This window comes from Mirounga angustirostris, unplaced genomic scaffold (assembly GCF_029215605.1).
Source record: "Mirounga angustirostris isolate CCGP_5_RB_7025 unplaced genomic scaffold, mMirAng1.0.hap1 SCAF_10, whole genome shotgun sequence".
NCBI classification, from domain to species: Eukaryota; Metazoa; Chordata; class Mammalia; order Carnivora; family Phocidae; genus Mirounga; species Mirounga angustirostris.
In genome coordinates, this window is record NW_026991718.1 from 104,984,774 (window position 1) to 104,999,895 (window position 15,122).

General features: G+C 37.1%; 1 protein-coding gene across 7 annotated transcripts in view; it reads right to left on the reverse strand.

The window, feature by feature from the left end:
* PLCB1 (phospholipase C beta 1) overlaps positions 1 to 15,122 on the reverse strand; it is a 683,394-nt gene that overhangs the window by 655,708 nt on the left and 12,564 nt on the right. For all 7 annotated transcript variants that reach the window (XM_064572834.1, XM_045885403.2, XM_064572835.1 and 4 more), the window contains exon 2: positions 10,500 to 10,577. In XM_064572834.1, coding sequence (XP_064428904.1) covers positions 10,500 to 10,577 — 78 coding nt within the window. The remainder of the gene's footprint in view (positions 1 to 10,499; positions 10,578 to 15,122) is intronic.

Genomic DNA, 15,122 nt, shown 5'->3' on the forward strand with positions numbered 1-15,122 from the left:
AATGATCTGGCTCTCTCTGGTTTCCCTGGTGGGATTGTGTGTCAATAAAGGAAGATTCCTACAAATTAATAAGAAATGACATGATGTTATAATTTAACAAGATGATATCTGTTTCTGTATCCATAATACAAATTTAAGTTATAAAATGACATAATTACACAAAATCATTTTTACAACCACATTTGCTTACTCAAGAGTGGAGTGAATTTAATTGAATATAGAATTCAAACAGCAGCTTGGTCTAACAGGGTTGAGAAAAACATAAACATAAAGGTTCACAAGCTTGGGATAGGAGGAGGACGTGTTTCATAAGGCTAAAACAGCTCATACCTGGAACATTCAGAGAATGTAAAATAAAATGAATTTTAATCAACTGAATATAAAAAAATCTATTTTGATTCAATCTTGGATACTGAGAACCTTTCTAAAAAATGCTAGTAATTTCCTGCCTTCCTAAGTACATAGAGGGAATATTATTCAATCGTAGACAAATAATTCAAAATCTTGTAGGGCCTCTGGGTGCTCAAGCTGAGTGTTACTTCTGACAGAAATTAGGCCACGGACAGGAAAGGTAGAGTGAGCACATCCTCTCAGAAGTTTACTGACTTAATTTGTGATGTCAGCTTGCTTTCTCTCAGTGTTCACCTTGGCTGCACATTAGAATCAAATGAAGAGCTTTCCAAAAAAAGTCCAACGTCCTGACCACACCCCGGAGCAATTAAGTCAGCCTCTCTGGGGGTAGGGCCCAGGAATCAGCATGTTTGAAGCTCCCCAGGTGACTTCAATGTGCAGCCCAAGTTAAGAATCACCTCAGACTGTTCACCTCTTCTCACGAATGTAAGAAGCCTACGGAGGTTTCTCTTCAGACAAATCTTACAGGAAAAACTAATTTTACACATTAAACAGGTTCTTTAAAAAGCAAACAGTTAAGAGCCAAGGCATATACCAGACTACCTGGGTTCTAATCCTGCCTCTGCTAGTAACCAACCATATGACCAGGGGTCATTACTTAACCTCTGTGTGCATGCCAATGTCTGTACCTGTAAATGGGGATAATAATAGCACTATCCTCATAGGTTTTGGAAAAGATTAAATTAGTGTCTGTGCACGCATGTGTGTATTAGAACAGTGGCTTGTGGAAAACATGACATACGTGTTTGTTATTACTGGTGACGATGGTAGCCATGATAATAACAACAATAATTAAAAGGTATGTGCAAATTGGATTCGTGCATATTAAAAAAAACTTTTTTATAATATTTGAACACCAACTTCCTAATAAAATGTTGTTCAAGGTCAGTGCCTTTTCCTTTTTAAATTAGTTAAACAAAATAAATGATGATAAAGTAGGGAAAAAATGGAGGAGAAATAACTAATTATACTCCTTATTTTAGTCTATTTTTACTGTGGTAAGTGCTTAAATGACTCAACTGTCCATCTAAATTTATTTTACCAGAAAGGGCGGGGCGGGAGACTTGTCTTGCTGATTAAGTACAGAAAAGGCTTGACAAGGACCCCATCTGTAGGACCAAACTATCTTGGATTGGCAAGAAAAGGAAGCAGAGAACAATCAAAAACACTCACTCTATCTACAACATCTGTAATTCAAACAAAGGAGCAAAACAGGTATCTGGGAATTCTATTCATAACAAAGGCAAACACATTTTCCACATAACAGGAAGTAAAACTATGAACAATATACCAAACGTATCTCTTCCACACATCTCCCTAATCCAGTGCCTCAAACTAATGTTGGTATCAAACGGTACGACTATCCCATTATAGTAGCTTCATAGCATGGAAAGCACCCATCTCATAAAACTGAGGCATAATTTTTAATTAAATTATATTAAGAGTAAAGTGTTTTGAATTAAAGCCAGGGTGTTTTATATTTCTCAACTCTGACCACAGTATATTTGAACAGGCGTCGCTATTGTTATTGGCATGATGAAGTGCAGTGAAGGTGACATGAAAATCCTATCAATGCACTTATACCTTACAAACAATCCCAAAGAAACTGCAATGCTGCTGTATCATAATAACCAGCCTGATTTTAAAAGACATTTGAAGAGGTTACATTTCAGTTAGAAATTCTACTAAAAATCCATGAAACACAATCTCCCAGAAGAATTTGTGAGAGATTCCATCATAATAACGTTTCTTCTTATGTTGTGTCTACATAACCCAAGCAATCATAACATTTGGTTATAGTATACTAGGTAGAGTTCATCGAGGAAAAAACTCTGGGGCTCATGGCAGTGAAAAAGAAGGTGGTGTTGAGAATAAATGGAGCTTAATCTAGAAGTGGTTTTGATGAGGAGAGATTCATTCTTCAGCAATCAAAGAGACCAATGACTATCTAAATTATGCTTGAAAACACTACAGCTTTAATCTCTAAGGATCTGATCAGTATGGAGGAGGAGGAACTGCCTGATGTCAATATAGCTGTGATGATCCTAAAGTGATTTATCTTAGGAAAAAAGACACAAACAACCATGGTGGCATCCAATTCTTCTTGTGAATAATACCTTTTTCCTCTTATCCAAGACTTGTAAATCATCTTAAAGTTTATTCCATAAGATGCTTCAGATTCCCGAGGGTCCAAGAAACTTTCACCTATGATGGAGTACTTATTAGTGAATTATCCTCAGAGGAAAATTCTTCTAAACAATAAATCCCTTCTTTTGCCTTCCATGGCTCTGTTCCCAAAACATTATGAAATACATAAATAAACATCTTGTGTGCCCAAACAGACCTAAGCTTCAATGCTTTTGATCAAAAGACCACAGCTGAGTCTAAACAGAACACATGTCACTATTACCTTGAAGGAGAAAAAAATATATATATATATTTAAAAATATACATAAATAGATGATCACCTGGCTTTCAAAACAGCACATCTGTGGTCCCTAATAATTAGTAGGAGATACTAATTGTTTAATCAGAAACTAGTTATTATATCCCAATAATAAAAAGCCACTACAAATAACCTTGAGGGTGCGATGCTAAGTGAAATAAGTCATGGAAAGACAAATACTGCATGGTATCACTTATACGTGGTATCTTAAAAAAAAAAAAAGTCAAACTCTGAACTCATAGAAACACTACAGAAGTGAATGCTGGGGCCTGGGGTGGGGGCAGGGTGGAGGAAATAAGGAGAGATTGGTGAAAGGGTACAAACTTTCAGCTAGAAGATTAATAAGGTCTGAGGATCTAATGTAAAACATGGTGACTATAGTTGAAAATGCTGTAGTATATAATTGAAATTTGCTGAAAGTAGAACTTAAATGTTTTCACACAAATGAAAAAATAAATAAATCTGTGAGGTGATGGATGTGTTAATTCCACAGGGATACTTTCACAATGTATATGTATATTAAATCTCCACGATATACACTTTAAATATCCTACAATTTTGTTTGACAATAAATTAACTAATAATTATACCTCAATAAAGCTGAAATTTTAAAACTAAAATTAAATTTAAAAAATTAAATTAAAAAAAAAAAGCCCCCACAAAGGATCTAAAGTTTACAAAGTGCCAGGCATTGTGTTAGTCACTTCACGTAATACATTTAACAACAATCCTAAGAAAGTAATACCCCATCTTGCAGATGAAGAAATCCCAGGCTTAGAATGTGAAGAAATTCACCCAAGGTCACTCATTTAATAAGGTTGAGCAAGAGCTCAAACCCACATCTGTCTGACTTCACAGCTGGTTTTCTTAACCAGCTTCCAGCCTCCCAAATTATGGATGTTTTAAGAAAACTGCTTGGCTTAAAACAAAAGTATTCTTCTAATAGATTCCAGTGCCTCTACTAAGAAATCCTCTTAATGCCCTTAATTAGGGGGCATCTATATTAAGATGTCAAGCATTAAGCATCTATATTAAGCAGTTCCTAGAGACGGATTCTAGTAAAATTAGCTTATTTTAGCGGTGGTTCCAGGACACATCAGGAGTGAGGAATTGAGACAGGAAGGGAAGGAAGGACATAATGGGTGTGTTTGCATGCCAGTTACCACTGTGGATAAATGGGCTTAATCCCACCAAAGAATGCTTGGAAAAAAACATAAAGCTTGCACCTTTGAGTTATCCCACCCAAGAGGTGAGGGAACCGTGGTATTTACCTATCAAACTCCTTGGGTTGGAGGGGTTGTTAATTCTCAGGGTCTTCCAGGCAGCATCACGGGTGGCAAATTGCGCACTAGTGACCAGAAACAGCAAAAGAATGCAAGTGCTGGCCACTAGGGGTCAACTTGGGGCTTGTGGAGTAGTAATAAGGACTTGGGTATAGATTTCGTGCTGCATCTACACTATCAATTTCTTCAGTAATGGTGAAGTAATTCAGAGAAAGTGAAGAAAAAGATTCAGTCCCTAGATGCTGCTGGTTAGTTAGCAATGATTGGTGTTCTGCTCCAGGCCAAAGAATGATCCCAGCCCTCAGAAAGCAATCTTCCCATGCATTTTGCTGTTTTCTAAGGTAATTTAAGTTATTGTTTCAGACTTTGGGGAAAGCTACCAAATAAAAATGAATAGAGTTCATCTTTTTTAAATTTATAACCACATCATTGTACTCAGTTGACTGTTGAGTATCCTACCCCATTTACCATACACAAGAAAGGTCAAAATTGATGTTTCTGGAATATACCAGAGAAGTGTGCGCCCCAAAGAAGAAACACCATTGCTAAATGATGGTTAATGAAATGTGTGGTACCTGGCAGTTCTTTATGGAGGCCAGACTAAGTTTTTAATAGGATATTCCTAGAGTTTCTTGTGGAGATCTATGATTCATCATTTATAATATTTGTGAACCCTGGACTCTCATGTTGAAAAAAAATGTGTCATTGAGGCTTGCATAAATATTTAATTTTTAAATTTTGCTTTTGAACTCTGTATAGAAATTTAAGATTACATAAGAGAAGGCAGTCTATACTTGTCATTAATAGAAACTTAATCATCGCTCTGTACAAGGATCCCAAATGGCGTCTCATGCAAATCACAGACCAGAAGAAAACGGCAGATGGAGCAGATGGTAGAGCCTATCCCTCCTGTCCTAAGTCGCTCAAAATGACTCAATATGCAGGTACAAATTTATGTCTATGAACTACGATCATGGGTAAACAGAAAGGGGGTTGTACTTATTAAGTCAGAAAGTATGAAGGGCAGAAGATAAATGGAAAAAATGAAGTGGGAAATGACATCCCTGAAGACCACAGGCATTAAAACTTATAGGAGCAGACCTATGGGCCATTGTGGTGGTGGAAGTGTCCGTTCTAGGAGCACAATAAGACCATCAACTCAGGTCAACCTGACACCTCAGTTCCCACCTCCCATGCCCTCCGCACCCTGAACTACACGAAAGCCACAGGAGGAAGGGTGCCATCATAGCTGGCTCCAACCGGAAAGAACAGAGAACACGAATACATAGGGCTGCCCATTTAAAGAAATTAAATTTAGAGCCTACCTCACAATAGTCCTCAAAACACATTACATGACTGCTACGGTCTGAATGTTTGTGTCCCCCCCAGCCCCTGGCCCAAATTCATACGTTAAAAACCTAATGCCCAAAAACGGGATTAGGAGATGGGGTCTTTAGGAAGTGCTTAGGTCTTGAGAGCCGAGTCCTCAAGGATACAATTAGTGCATTTATAAAAGAGGATCCAAAGATCTCCCCAGCCCCTTCCACCATGTGAAGATACAAGGAGAAGTCTGCCACCTGGAAGAGGGCCCTGACCTTGGACTCCAGCCTCCAGAACTGTGAGAAATAAATTCCTGTTGTGCATAAGCTGCCCAGTCTATGGTATTTTGTGAAAGCAGCTTGAACAGACTAAGATTAGAAACTTAAATTAAATAATAATGATGGCCATAAGGATGAGGAATAGGAAAGTCCTTAAGTAAAGCAAAAAGTAAAAAAAAAAAAAAAAAAAAAAAGAATGAAATGTGAATACATCAAAATTGAAAATGACAAGTCATCTTTTGCCACGCATAAGTTAAAAGTTAAGAAATTTAAAGACAAACCACAAACAGGAAGAAAGTATTTGCAACATGTATAACAGCTAAAGGATTAACGTCTAGAATACATAGAAAACTCTCAACACAAGGCAAGGGATATAAGATTTATGTAACAGAAAACAGGAACAGTCTATAAATGTATAAAAATATGCACAGCTTACCAGCAAATCACACATTGGCAAATTAAAACAAAGAGATACAACAGTTGCATCAGATTGGCAAAAATAAAATGTTTCTTAATAGTGTTGGTGAGGCCTGAGGAAACAGTTCCTCTCACACAAGACTGGCAGGGTTATAAAACGATGCAACTATTAACTAAAATTTAGGATATGTATAGCCTTCAATCAGCAATTGTAGTTCTGATAATTTACCTCAGGGAAACCCTGACCCATATACCCAGAGCGGGATACACAGGCTGACTACTGAAGGATTGTTTTCTGTAGCCCCAAATTAGAAACAAACACCAAATAGTCCAGCAGTGAGAGATTATCATTAAATAAAATTTAGTAATCCACTCCATGGAATTTGATACGGCAACTTAAAAGTATGAGATAGATACACAGGTACTTACATGAAAAATTCTCTGAGACAAATTATAAAGTAAAACACGGGTTCATGGAACAGTAAAAATCATATGATGGTATTTAGGATATATACAGACATAAAAAAAAAAACAAAGAAATATTTCCATAGTTACGCATGTAAAATTCCTTCAAAGGAGACTTGGAAATATACCATGAAGCTGTTACCAGGGTTGACTTCTGGAGAGAAGACTAAGACTGGGGTTAGAGATGAAGAGTGGTTAAGGACATTTATACTGCTTTACCCTTTTATGCAAAGAACGTATTTGTATTATTCACAAAATTAAAAATAAATAAAATCTGTAATAAAAAAAGAAAAAGTAGTAGGAGTCCTTCATTTATAAATGTATAATCTTCCTCCTATTCCTTTTCAACTTAATATAAGTATGTGTTCTTCTTCCATCTCCCTCCAAGCTCCTCTTTTAAGGAATCAAGGAAGAGTCCGCTGAGCTGCACTGAACGTCTTGGATCTGAACTAGGAGTAACTAGTTTTATTTTTACACCAACCTTGGCACAGAAACAGGGCATCAAGTTGCAAGGCAAAGGTCTACTTTGTTTCATCTTCTGGGAGGATAGGTTTGTATTAGCTCTTTAACATTGACTTCTTTTCTCTTTTTGGCTTCTCCTCCAAAATTGTGATGCAGATGTTTCTTGTAGTTACATGATTTTCATGGCTGACACTTTCTGTGTTGGGTCCTGGTCCCAGTATGGGACCAAAGGAAAGGCTTAGCCTAATGCTGGCAACTTCTTAAATACTCAGGCTGTGTAGGAGGCCCTGCTCACCCATGATTACAAATAAGCTCATTCTCTTTATAATACACACCGACATAAGAAAAACCACCATGCTTCAAACAGTCCTATTCAGAAACTTGTTGTTGCTACTTACAGTCACTGAGATGTACAGAGCCAACGGTAAAGAAGAAAGTGATTAAAATAAGTTCAGAGCTGGTACAATGTATGAACACTTATCCCTTAAGATCATGTTCATATTTATTGCTTCCACCAGCCCCAAAGAGTCTTTCAATGTTTCACCAAAGCACATGTTTGCTACCTAAAAATTACTTGGTACTAGCTCCAGCTTTTAATTCCTAAATCCATCTCCTATGTTGCCTGTCTTCTTTGCCACCTGTCACTTCTATGACGAGCAATCAAAGGGGGAGTTAGAGGAAGGGAGCATGTCATTGTCCGTAAAGGGTGAAATCGGTGGCTCCGGTCTGTAGTATCATGTGCAGGATGGCATAATGTATCATGGAGTATAGTATCATGTTGTCTGCCACAGGAGAGAGGACATGGCTAAGACATTGTGTAAAATGTGAGAATTTTCCTCTAGGGCTATAAAAAGAAAGATCTCGTTACGAGGGCTTCTTTACTAAGAGCTTCTTAAAGCCACTCAGCTTGCCTCTGAGCAGACCAGGCGTCGCTCTGGCACAGGTCTGATGGGCAAAGGAGAAAACAAGGTGGGAAGAAGCCCAAAGGTAGCCGAGAAGCACATTACCATGAATACCAAAGCAAGGTTCCAAGCCCATGGAAAACACAGTGTGTAAAGTCGATGAATAAACTTAAAAGTTTATTGTTTTTCCTCCGAGACACGATCTCTATAATACATGTGATAGATTCACATCACTAAGAGTCATGGCTAGAAAAAATATTTTAAAGAAAATGGGCCTCTAAGTAACATGATTGCACCATGCGGCCAGGTACCATCCGATGATCTTATGCAAAAACATGGACTGAAAGCTTGGCTTGCCATCCCTCATTTGAGAGCATCATCTTCTAGCATACATATCCTCTAATATATCACTTACACCCATCCATCTCCTAGAAGTGAATGTATCACTCCTTCTGGCTCCAAGACCGGGCTTAAAGCCAGAAGAAAATGACAAACTTGGAAGCATGGAAAGTTTAATTTTTTTTTCTTAAATCCTCTCATCTTTTGTATACTGATATATGATCATTGACTAGAAAATAAACTTCCTAACTCTGATATATGACTGAGGGATGACTTAGGTATTTAAAAAGTGAGAAATGAAATTTACCATCTCTTAGCAGAACTGTAAGATTAATATCCATGGGAGGGACAATAATAAAGAGATAGAAGGAATTGCTACTGAATTATTTGTTTCAATTGGTCATAAACTGCATTACAACCAAGAGAAAATCATTGCTGTAAAAAACTTGAAGAAATTTTCCTACATCTGTAAATAGGCATTAGTCAAAATCCTGGGTTTGCAGAACAATGGAGGTGCATCAAAGAACCTTCGGTCCTAAACCCTTTCTCTTTCTTAAGCAAAGAAATATTTATGACTGGTCTTAGAAGGGAGCTTAACTGAGTTGCCATGAATAATTTAAAAAAACCAAAATACATTCTGTTGCTTTTATAGAAGCTTGATTTACCAGCTGAAAAATCAAACTGACAGTTTAGTCCCTTGTACAAATACCCAACCTTTAAAAATGCCCGAGACATTATAAATATATCTTTCATGAATATAGCTCCAACAGTTCTAAAAATAGCCTTTAGGAGGAAAAAAAAAAACCCTTTCAAGCCATTGTTTTATATATAACAGCAGGAAACCAAACAGAATGTCAAAGCCAAAGTGATTAACACACCCAGTAATAAACATGAACATTAAGTAGGAAATCTTACTCAAATACATTTTTTTTTTTTTTTTTTTTGACATTAGCGTGGAGTCTATGGTTTAGCCCTGCATCTACCTGGGACCAGAGATGATTCCAGTGCACCCGTATTTAGAAATTAACTTCAGGGCTACAAGGCTAAAATTCGCCTTTCGGATGAGTGTAAACAAGCACGTCCAGGACTGGCTCTAGGAGCCAGAGAGTACTGTCCATTACCCTGAGAGTTTCCCCCAGGCTCCACCCTGACCCCAAACATGCCATTGCAAAGAGTCAGTTCCAGACCACTTCTCACAGGTGAAGTCGAGGTTGCCCTGAAGGCAGAAAGAAAGGCTGACAAATTCCAATAACTTTGGCTATAGGGACCTAACTCAGGGATGTGAAAAGACTAACAGTCCTTCACAAGGTGGAACCAGGTGTTTTATTGGTTTTAATATGTATTTAGCACACTCAATAAAGCTTACCCATCTCTCCAAATAACAGAACTTACAGAGTCAAAATATTCTCTGTTCTGTGGCCTTACGGGTTCAGGAACAGAACTATGGCATTGTCTCTTGAAATAATAACTACTTTCTGTGAATATTTTTTTCTGCCCCCTAAACTCCAAATAAATCTTGCGATCTGCAGACATTCTACTTCTTAATAATTCAATATGGAATCATCTCAATCGGTTTCATAGTAAATGAGATCCTAAATTCATGATATGGTAGACAGGAAGCTCAAATGAAAAGAAAAATCCTGAAAAACTGAAGGTATGAACTAAAGGGATCTTACTCTTAATTTTCTAATGTGTACAAATGATCACGACCCAATTCCCCCCGAGGCTGGGAGAACCCTTTAATAAGCAGCAAAGGGGAGAAGGAAGAGGAAAAGAAAGCCAAACTCATAGTCATTTGGGTCAAAAGTGACTTTCTTATCATTTTTCTTTATTCTTGATGAGTAGACCTGGAGGGGGGACTTAAGTCCCTAATGCTGCCTAACTTTTTTCTACAACAAATTTAATTCACATTTCCATGTTCTTGTCCTGAAAAAATACCAATTGTTCTAGGATTTAGCATATCTAATAATTTGGACTAGAATCCTTGGAAAATCCTAAGACATTTCCACCTTAGGGATTCTAAGCAGAATCTTTAAATAAATTACAAAGGGTCACCCATGAAACGGATATACTTAAAGTAACTTGTGGGTACAAGGATATACTTGTAAGTAACTTAAACACTTGGCAAATCAGCAACCAACTGGAAAATATAAGAAAAACATATCTCACTTTTTACCTTATTTTGATCGGTCCAGTAAAAGAAAAATCCCTGAGGGTCAGTCCTCAAAATAATTGGAGTGACAATAGCAGAGTCCTAGAAATATAAGAAAAAACACGGATATCAACATATATCACTGTAGAAAGTCCTACCGAGGAGTCATTTAACAAGTAATAATTGTTAAGAGTTTCTCCAAGGTCATCAATGATTAGCAAAAGTTTCAAAAAAATAGACATGACATCCTAACTTCACAGCATTATTAATACATAACTAAGCTTCTTTATTAATAATTAGAATATCTGTGCATTACTTGTAAAGAAAAAACCCAGCGATGCATATATTTATTAAGACAAATTGACATGTTTTCTATTAAAAAGTGATACCTAGTTTTCCAAATAATTTTAAGATTAAGCACCATTACCTATTGTATATAAGTAAAATTAATTAAAATCCATGTTTGAATGTAGTATTTTAAATTACATTTGTGCTATAAAATGATCTTTAAAAGTACTAAAGAGAGTAAACATACTATTTGGGCATTGCTGTTTCCAAGGTAACAGTAAATAAGGCCATGATCTATATTTTCAGAAAGATATACACGAAATTGTTACAAATTTAAATTTCATAAGATAAAATAAAACATAATAGGCAAATAGTCTTTGGAGTTTAAGGAATGCACTTTATAAAGCAAAAACTGCATGCACTGTAATTATAATATTAAACATTTCTAAAATATGTGTTCTTTTCTTTTGGCAATTTTCAGAAAGGCATACCATCTGCACAAGAAAACACATGTCACTGGATATGGATTTTTATACTGAAATACTTGGGCCTTTGCAGGAATTACATTTTTAAAAGAGACATAAATTATCAGTTTATTTCAACTTTTTCATACACATTATAACCAAGGTATGGCATATCCTCTACCTGATCAAAATGATTTATAATGAAAATCAGAACTTGCAGAAATAATTTTGGAATTGAGGATTGTTTTCCCGATGGGAAGAACAGATCAATGGTTTTAGTCTACATGGTGAGTCTCATCATAAAGCTAGGTTCTGAAGGCCATCCCCTTGGGGATGCCTGTCCCCTCTGGGTGCCTCATCTTACACAACCACAACTGGAAAAAAATGATAATAATACCTACCTCAGAGGGTCTCAGTGAGAATTAAAGAGGATAATTTGGGTAAAATACTTGGACCAAATGCTTGGCTCATAAAATTATTTATTATTAGTGGATTATGCATAAAAACTGATTTATTAAAATAGTAAATGAAAGTTTATCATGGCATTTTTTTATCGTAGTTAATACCTATAACATAAATAGTTATAGTTAATACCTATACCATTTTTAAGTATAAAGTTCAGTGGCATTAAGTATATTCACACTATTGTGCAGTCATTACCACCATCCATTTCCAGAACTTTTTCACCTTCCCAACTGGAATGCCACACTCATTAAACACTAACTCCCCATTCCCCCCTCCCTCAAGGCCCTGGAAATCACCACCTACTTTTCTGTCTCTATGAATTTGACTAGTCTTGGTACCTCATATAAATAGAATCATGCAATATTTATCCTTTTGTGACTGGTTTATTTTGTGACTGGCATCATGTGTTAAAGGGTCATCCATGTTGTAGCAGGTGTCAGAATTTCTTTCCTTTGTAAGGCTGAATAATATTCGATTGTATGCACATATCATATTTTGTTTATCCACCCAGCTGTCAACGGACATTTGGGTTGTTTCCACTTTTTGGCTATTGCGAATACTGCCACTATGAACACAGGTTCACAAATATCTGAGTCCCTACTTTCAGTGGTTTTATACCCAGCCGTGGAATAACTGGATCATTCGAGAGTCCTGTGTTTAAGTTTTTGAGTACTGCCATTCTGTTTTATCCCGATATTCTTAAGGTGCATTCTTAACGTGCAGTTTGGAAAATATCTTTCACAAGGATTGTGCTGTTACATGGAAATTCAGCTGAAATTTTAAGATTTCAAAATTACTTCTAAAGGTAAAAAAAGGACATTTGAAAACAAATTTAATATGATAATGAAAGAACATTTTTAAAATAGTTTAAGCTTCTTCTATGAGATTATATACATAAAAGTTCACAGCAATATGTGCAATAAATCACAGCAGTATTTTCAGGTCTGTTTTATCACCCATCATCCTCTAGAGTCAGGCAAAATGAAACTTTCTGACAGGCTCACGCAGTACACATCCCCACTTCCGGTGAATCTGGAATTAACCTGCAGTTTTAACATAGTCTCAGATTGGTTCCTTTTCTTATCAGAGTGTCTGACAAGAGCATCTGACAAGATTCTAATCGGGATCTTGGTGACAATTGACTGCAAGGATCCCAGACAATCAAATATTTAAAAGCAGCAGGGTAAACCTGCTCAAACTTGTATTTTAGAACACTGTACTAGGCTGCCTCATTTGCTTCCAAAACTGCTATTTCTAGCTTATTCCTTCTCCTCCTTCAAAATTACAGCTCCTTTGTTCAATATTTTCTTGACCCCACTTTTCCGGCCACGGTCCCTCTGTTAAATGATCATTTATCTCGGCTACCTGCCTGCTTCCTCCATAATCACCTCTAACATTCCAAGATCAGCTGGAACTTGGCATTCTTGCCATCCAAGGCAGGATTTGACCCAGATATACATGAATATCCATTTTCAATTCCACCTGCTTTTTTCCCACCTCCCACATAGCTGCAAGTGCCTATATTCTCCCCATACCAAAGTAGCCACTCAACCCAGATCACAAGTATTCCTAATTGTCAGAACATATGCTCTAGTTTGAAGTTTGAAATAGATGGTCATCCTTCATTTCCAAGGCAACTGCAGACAGACTGTAACTCTTGCTGCATTTTACTGCAGAAAAATGGAGACAACTCTCCGAACGTCTATTTTTTATTTCTCTCCATCTATATCCATAAGACACGGATTCCAATTAAGACGGCGGTTTTCAAACTTCTGGATGCATCAGATTTACTAAAGGGACTTGTTAAAACACAGATTGCTGGGCCCCTTCCCCAGTTTCTCATTCATTAGATTTCGGCTTGAGTCTGAAAATATGCATTTCTAATAAGCCCTCAGTCCTGCTGCTGGTGGTGGTCCACGGACCACACTTTGAGATCCGCTGACATAGGCCTACAACAGGCGAGGCTTTGGGTCAGGAACACAGTGATATAAAGTCCCAGGGAGAAAGAGCGAGCTTAAAATGTAGACAAACCTGTGTCTTGTAAGTACATTGCCTCTAAGAATTCAACTTTAACTTGCTTGTTGCAAGTTATAAGGATTTTTCTTCCCCCAATAGACATCTGCCTTGAAAAAGAGAACACTGGTAAACATACTTGTCTTGAGTAATAGTGGATGATGCACGGTAAATTTCCATTTACTTCTCTTTATTTGATAGAAACTGGTTTACTCGAATCCTTATCTCATCAACACATCCATAGTGAGCCTAATATAATGATCTAAGAAGCTGCTGCTTTGCAACTTATTTTTTTTTTCATTATTGTCCCGCTAAAGAGTCCTTTTAGACATTTATTTTCCTAATCATCCTCAATGAAATTTTAATATCACAGATACTCCTATCTATTTATATGTCATATGTGTATCTTTATACAAAATTTAAAAAGATATTTTTTTTGTCCCTCAAAAAGGATTTTTTTGTCCCTTCATTTTTTTGGAGGTGATGTGGCCCCAGTTGAGAATGCATACTCTGTGCCTGCATTTCCAAGATGGACTCACTAGCCACCTGTGGCTACTGACCACTTACAATGTGGCTAGTTCAACGGAGATGTGCTGTACGACTTCAAAGACAGGGAATGAAAACAAGAATATAAAATAGCTCATTAATAATTGTCGATATTGATTATATATTGAAATAAACATATTGGGTTAAGTAAACTCTATTGTTAGAATTCATTCCACCTGTTTCTTTTTACCTCTTTTTTTTCAATTTTTTTAAAAGATTTTATTTATTTGACAGAGAGAGACACAGCGAGAGAGGGAACACAAGCAAGGGGAGTGGGAGAGGGGGAAGCAGGCTTCCTGCGGAGCAGGGAGCCCAATGCGGGGCTCGATCCCAGGACCCCGGGATCATGACCTGAGCCGAAGGCAGATGCTTAACGACTGAGCCACCCAGGCGCCCCTCTTTTTACCTCTTTTAATATGACTCCTAGGAAATGTTAAATTTCCTAAGTGGCTTACGTTCTACTTTCTCCTGGGTAGTGCAGCTCTCAAACTTATGGAGAAATAAGGTGTCTCATTAGTAGGGAAATGTTTTTCACAAAGCGAACTTGGTCAGATAATTCCACCAGCAAATTTGGGTTTTTTTTTTTTTCCATTTACGCAGTTACCATCCAGTTTTAACATCTAAGTAGTGCAAAATAAATCTAGTTGCTTCCCTAAGCGTCAATGCTTCAAATATCTGAATAGAGCCGGCAGGTTGTCCCCTCGGAGCTACATACTCTGCCAGGTTGAGATATGCTGTGGGCAGAATTGTGGCCTCCACAAAAAATTTATATGTCGAAGTCCTAACCGCAGTACCTCAAATAAGTGTCACCATACTTGGAATCTGTACACAAGTGATTACGTTGAAAGGAGGTCACAAGGGTGGGCCCAAA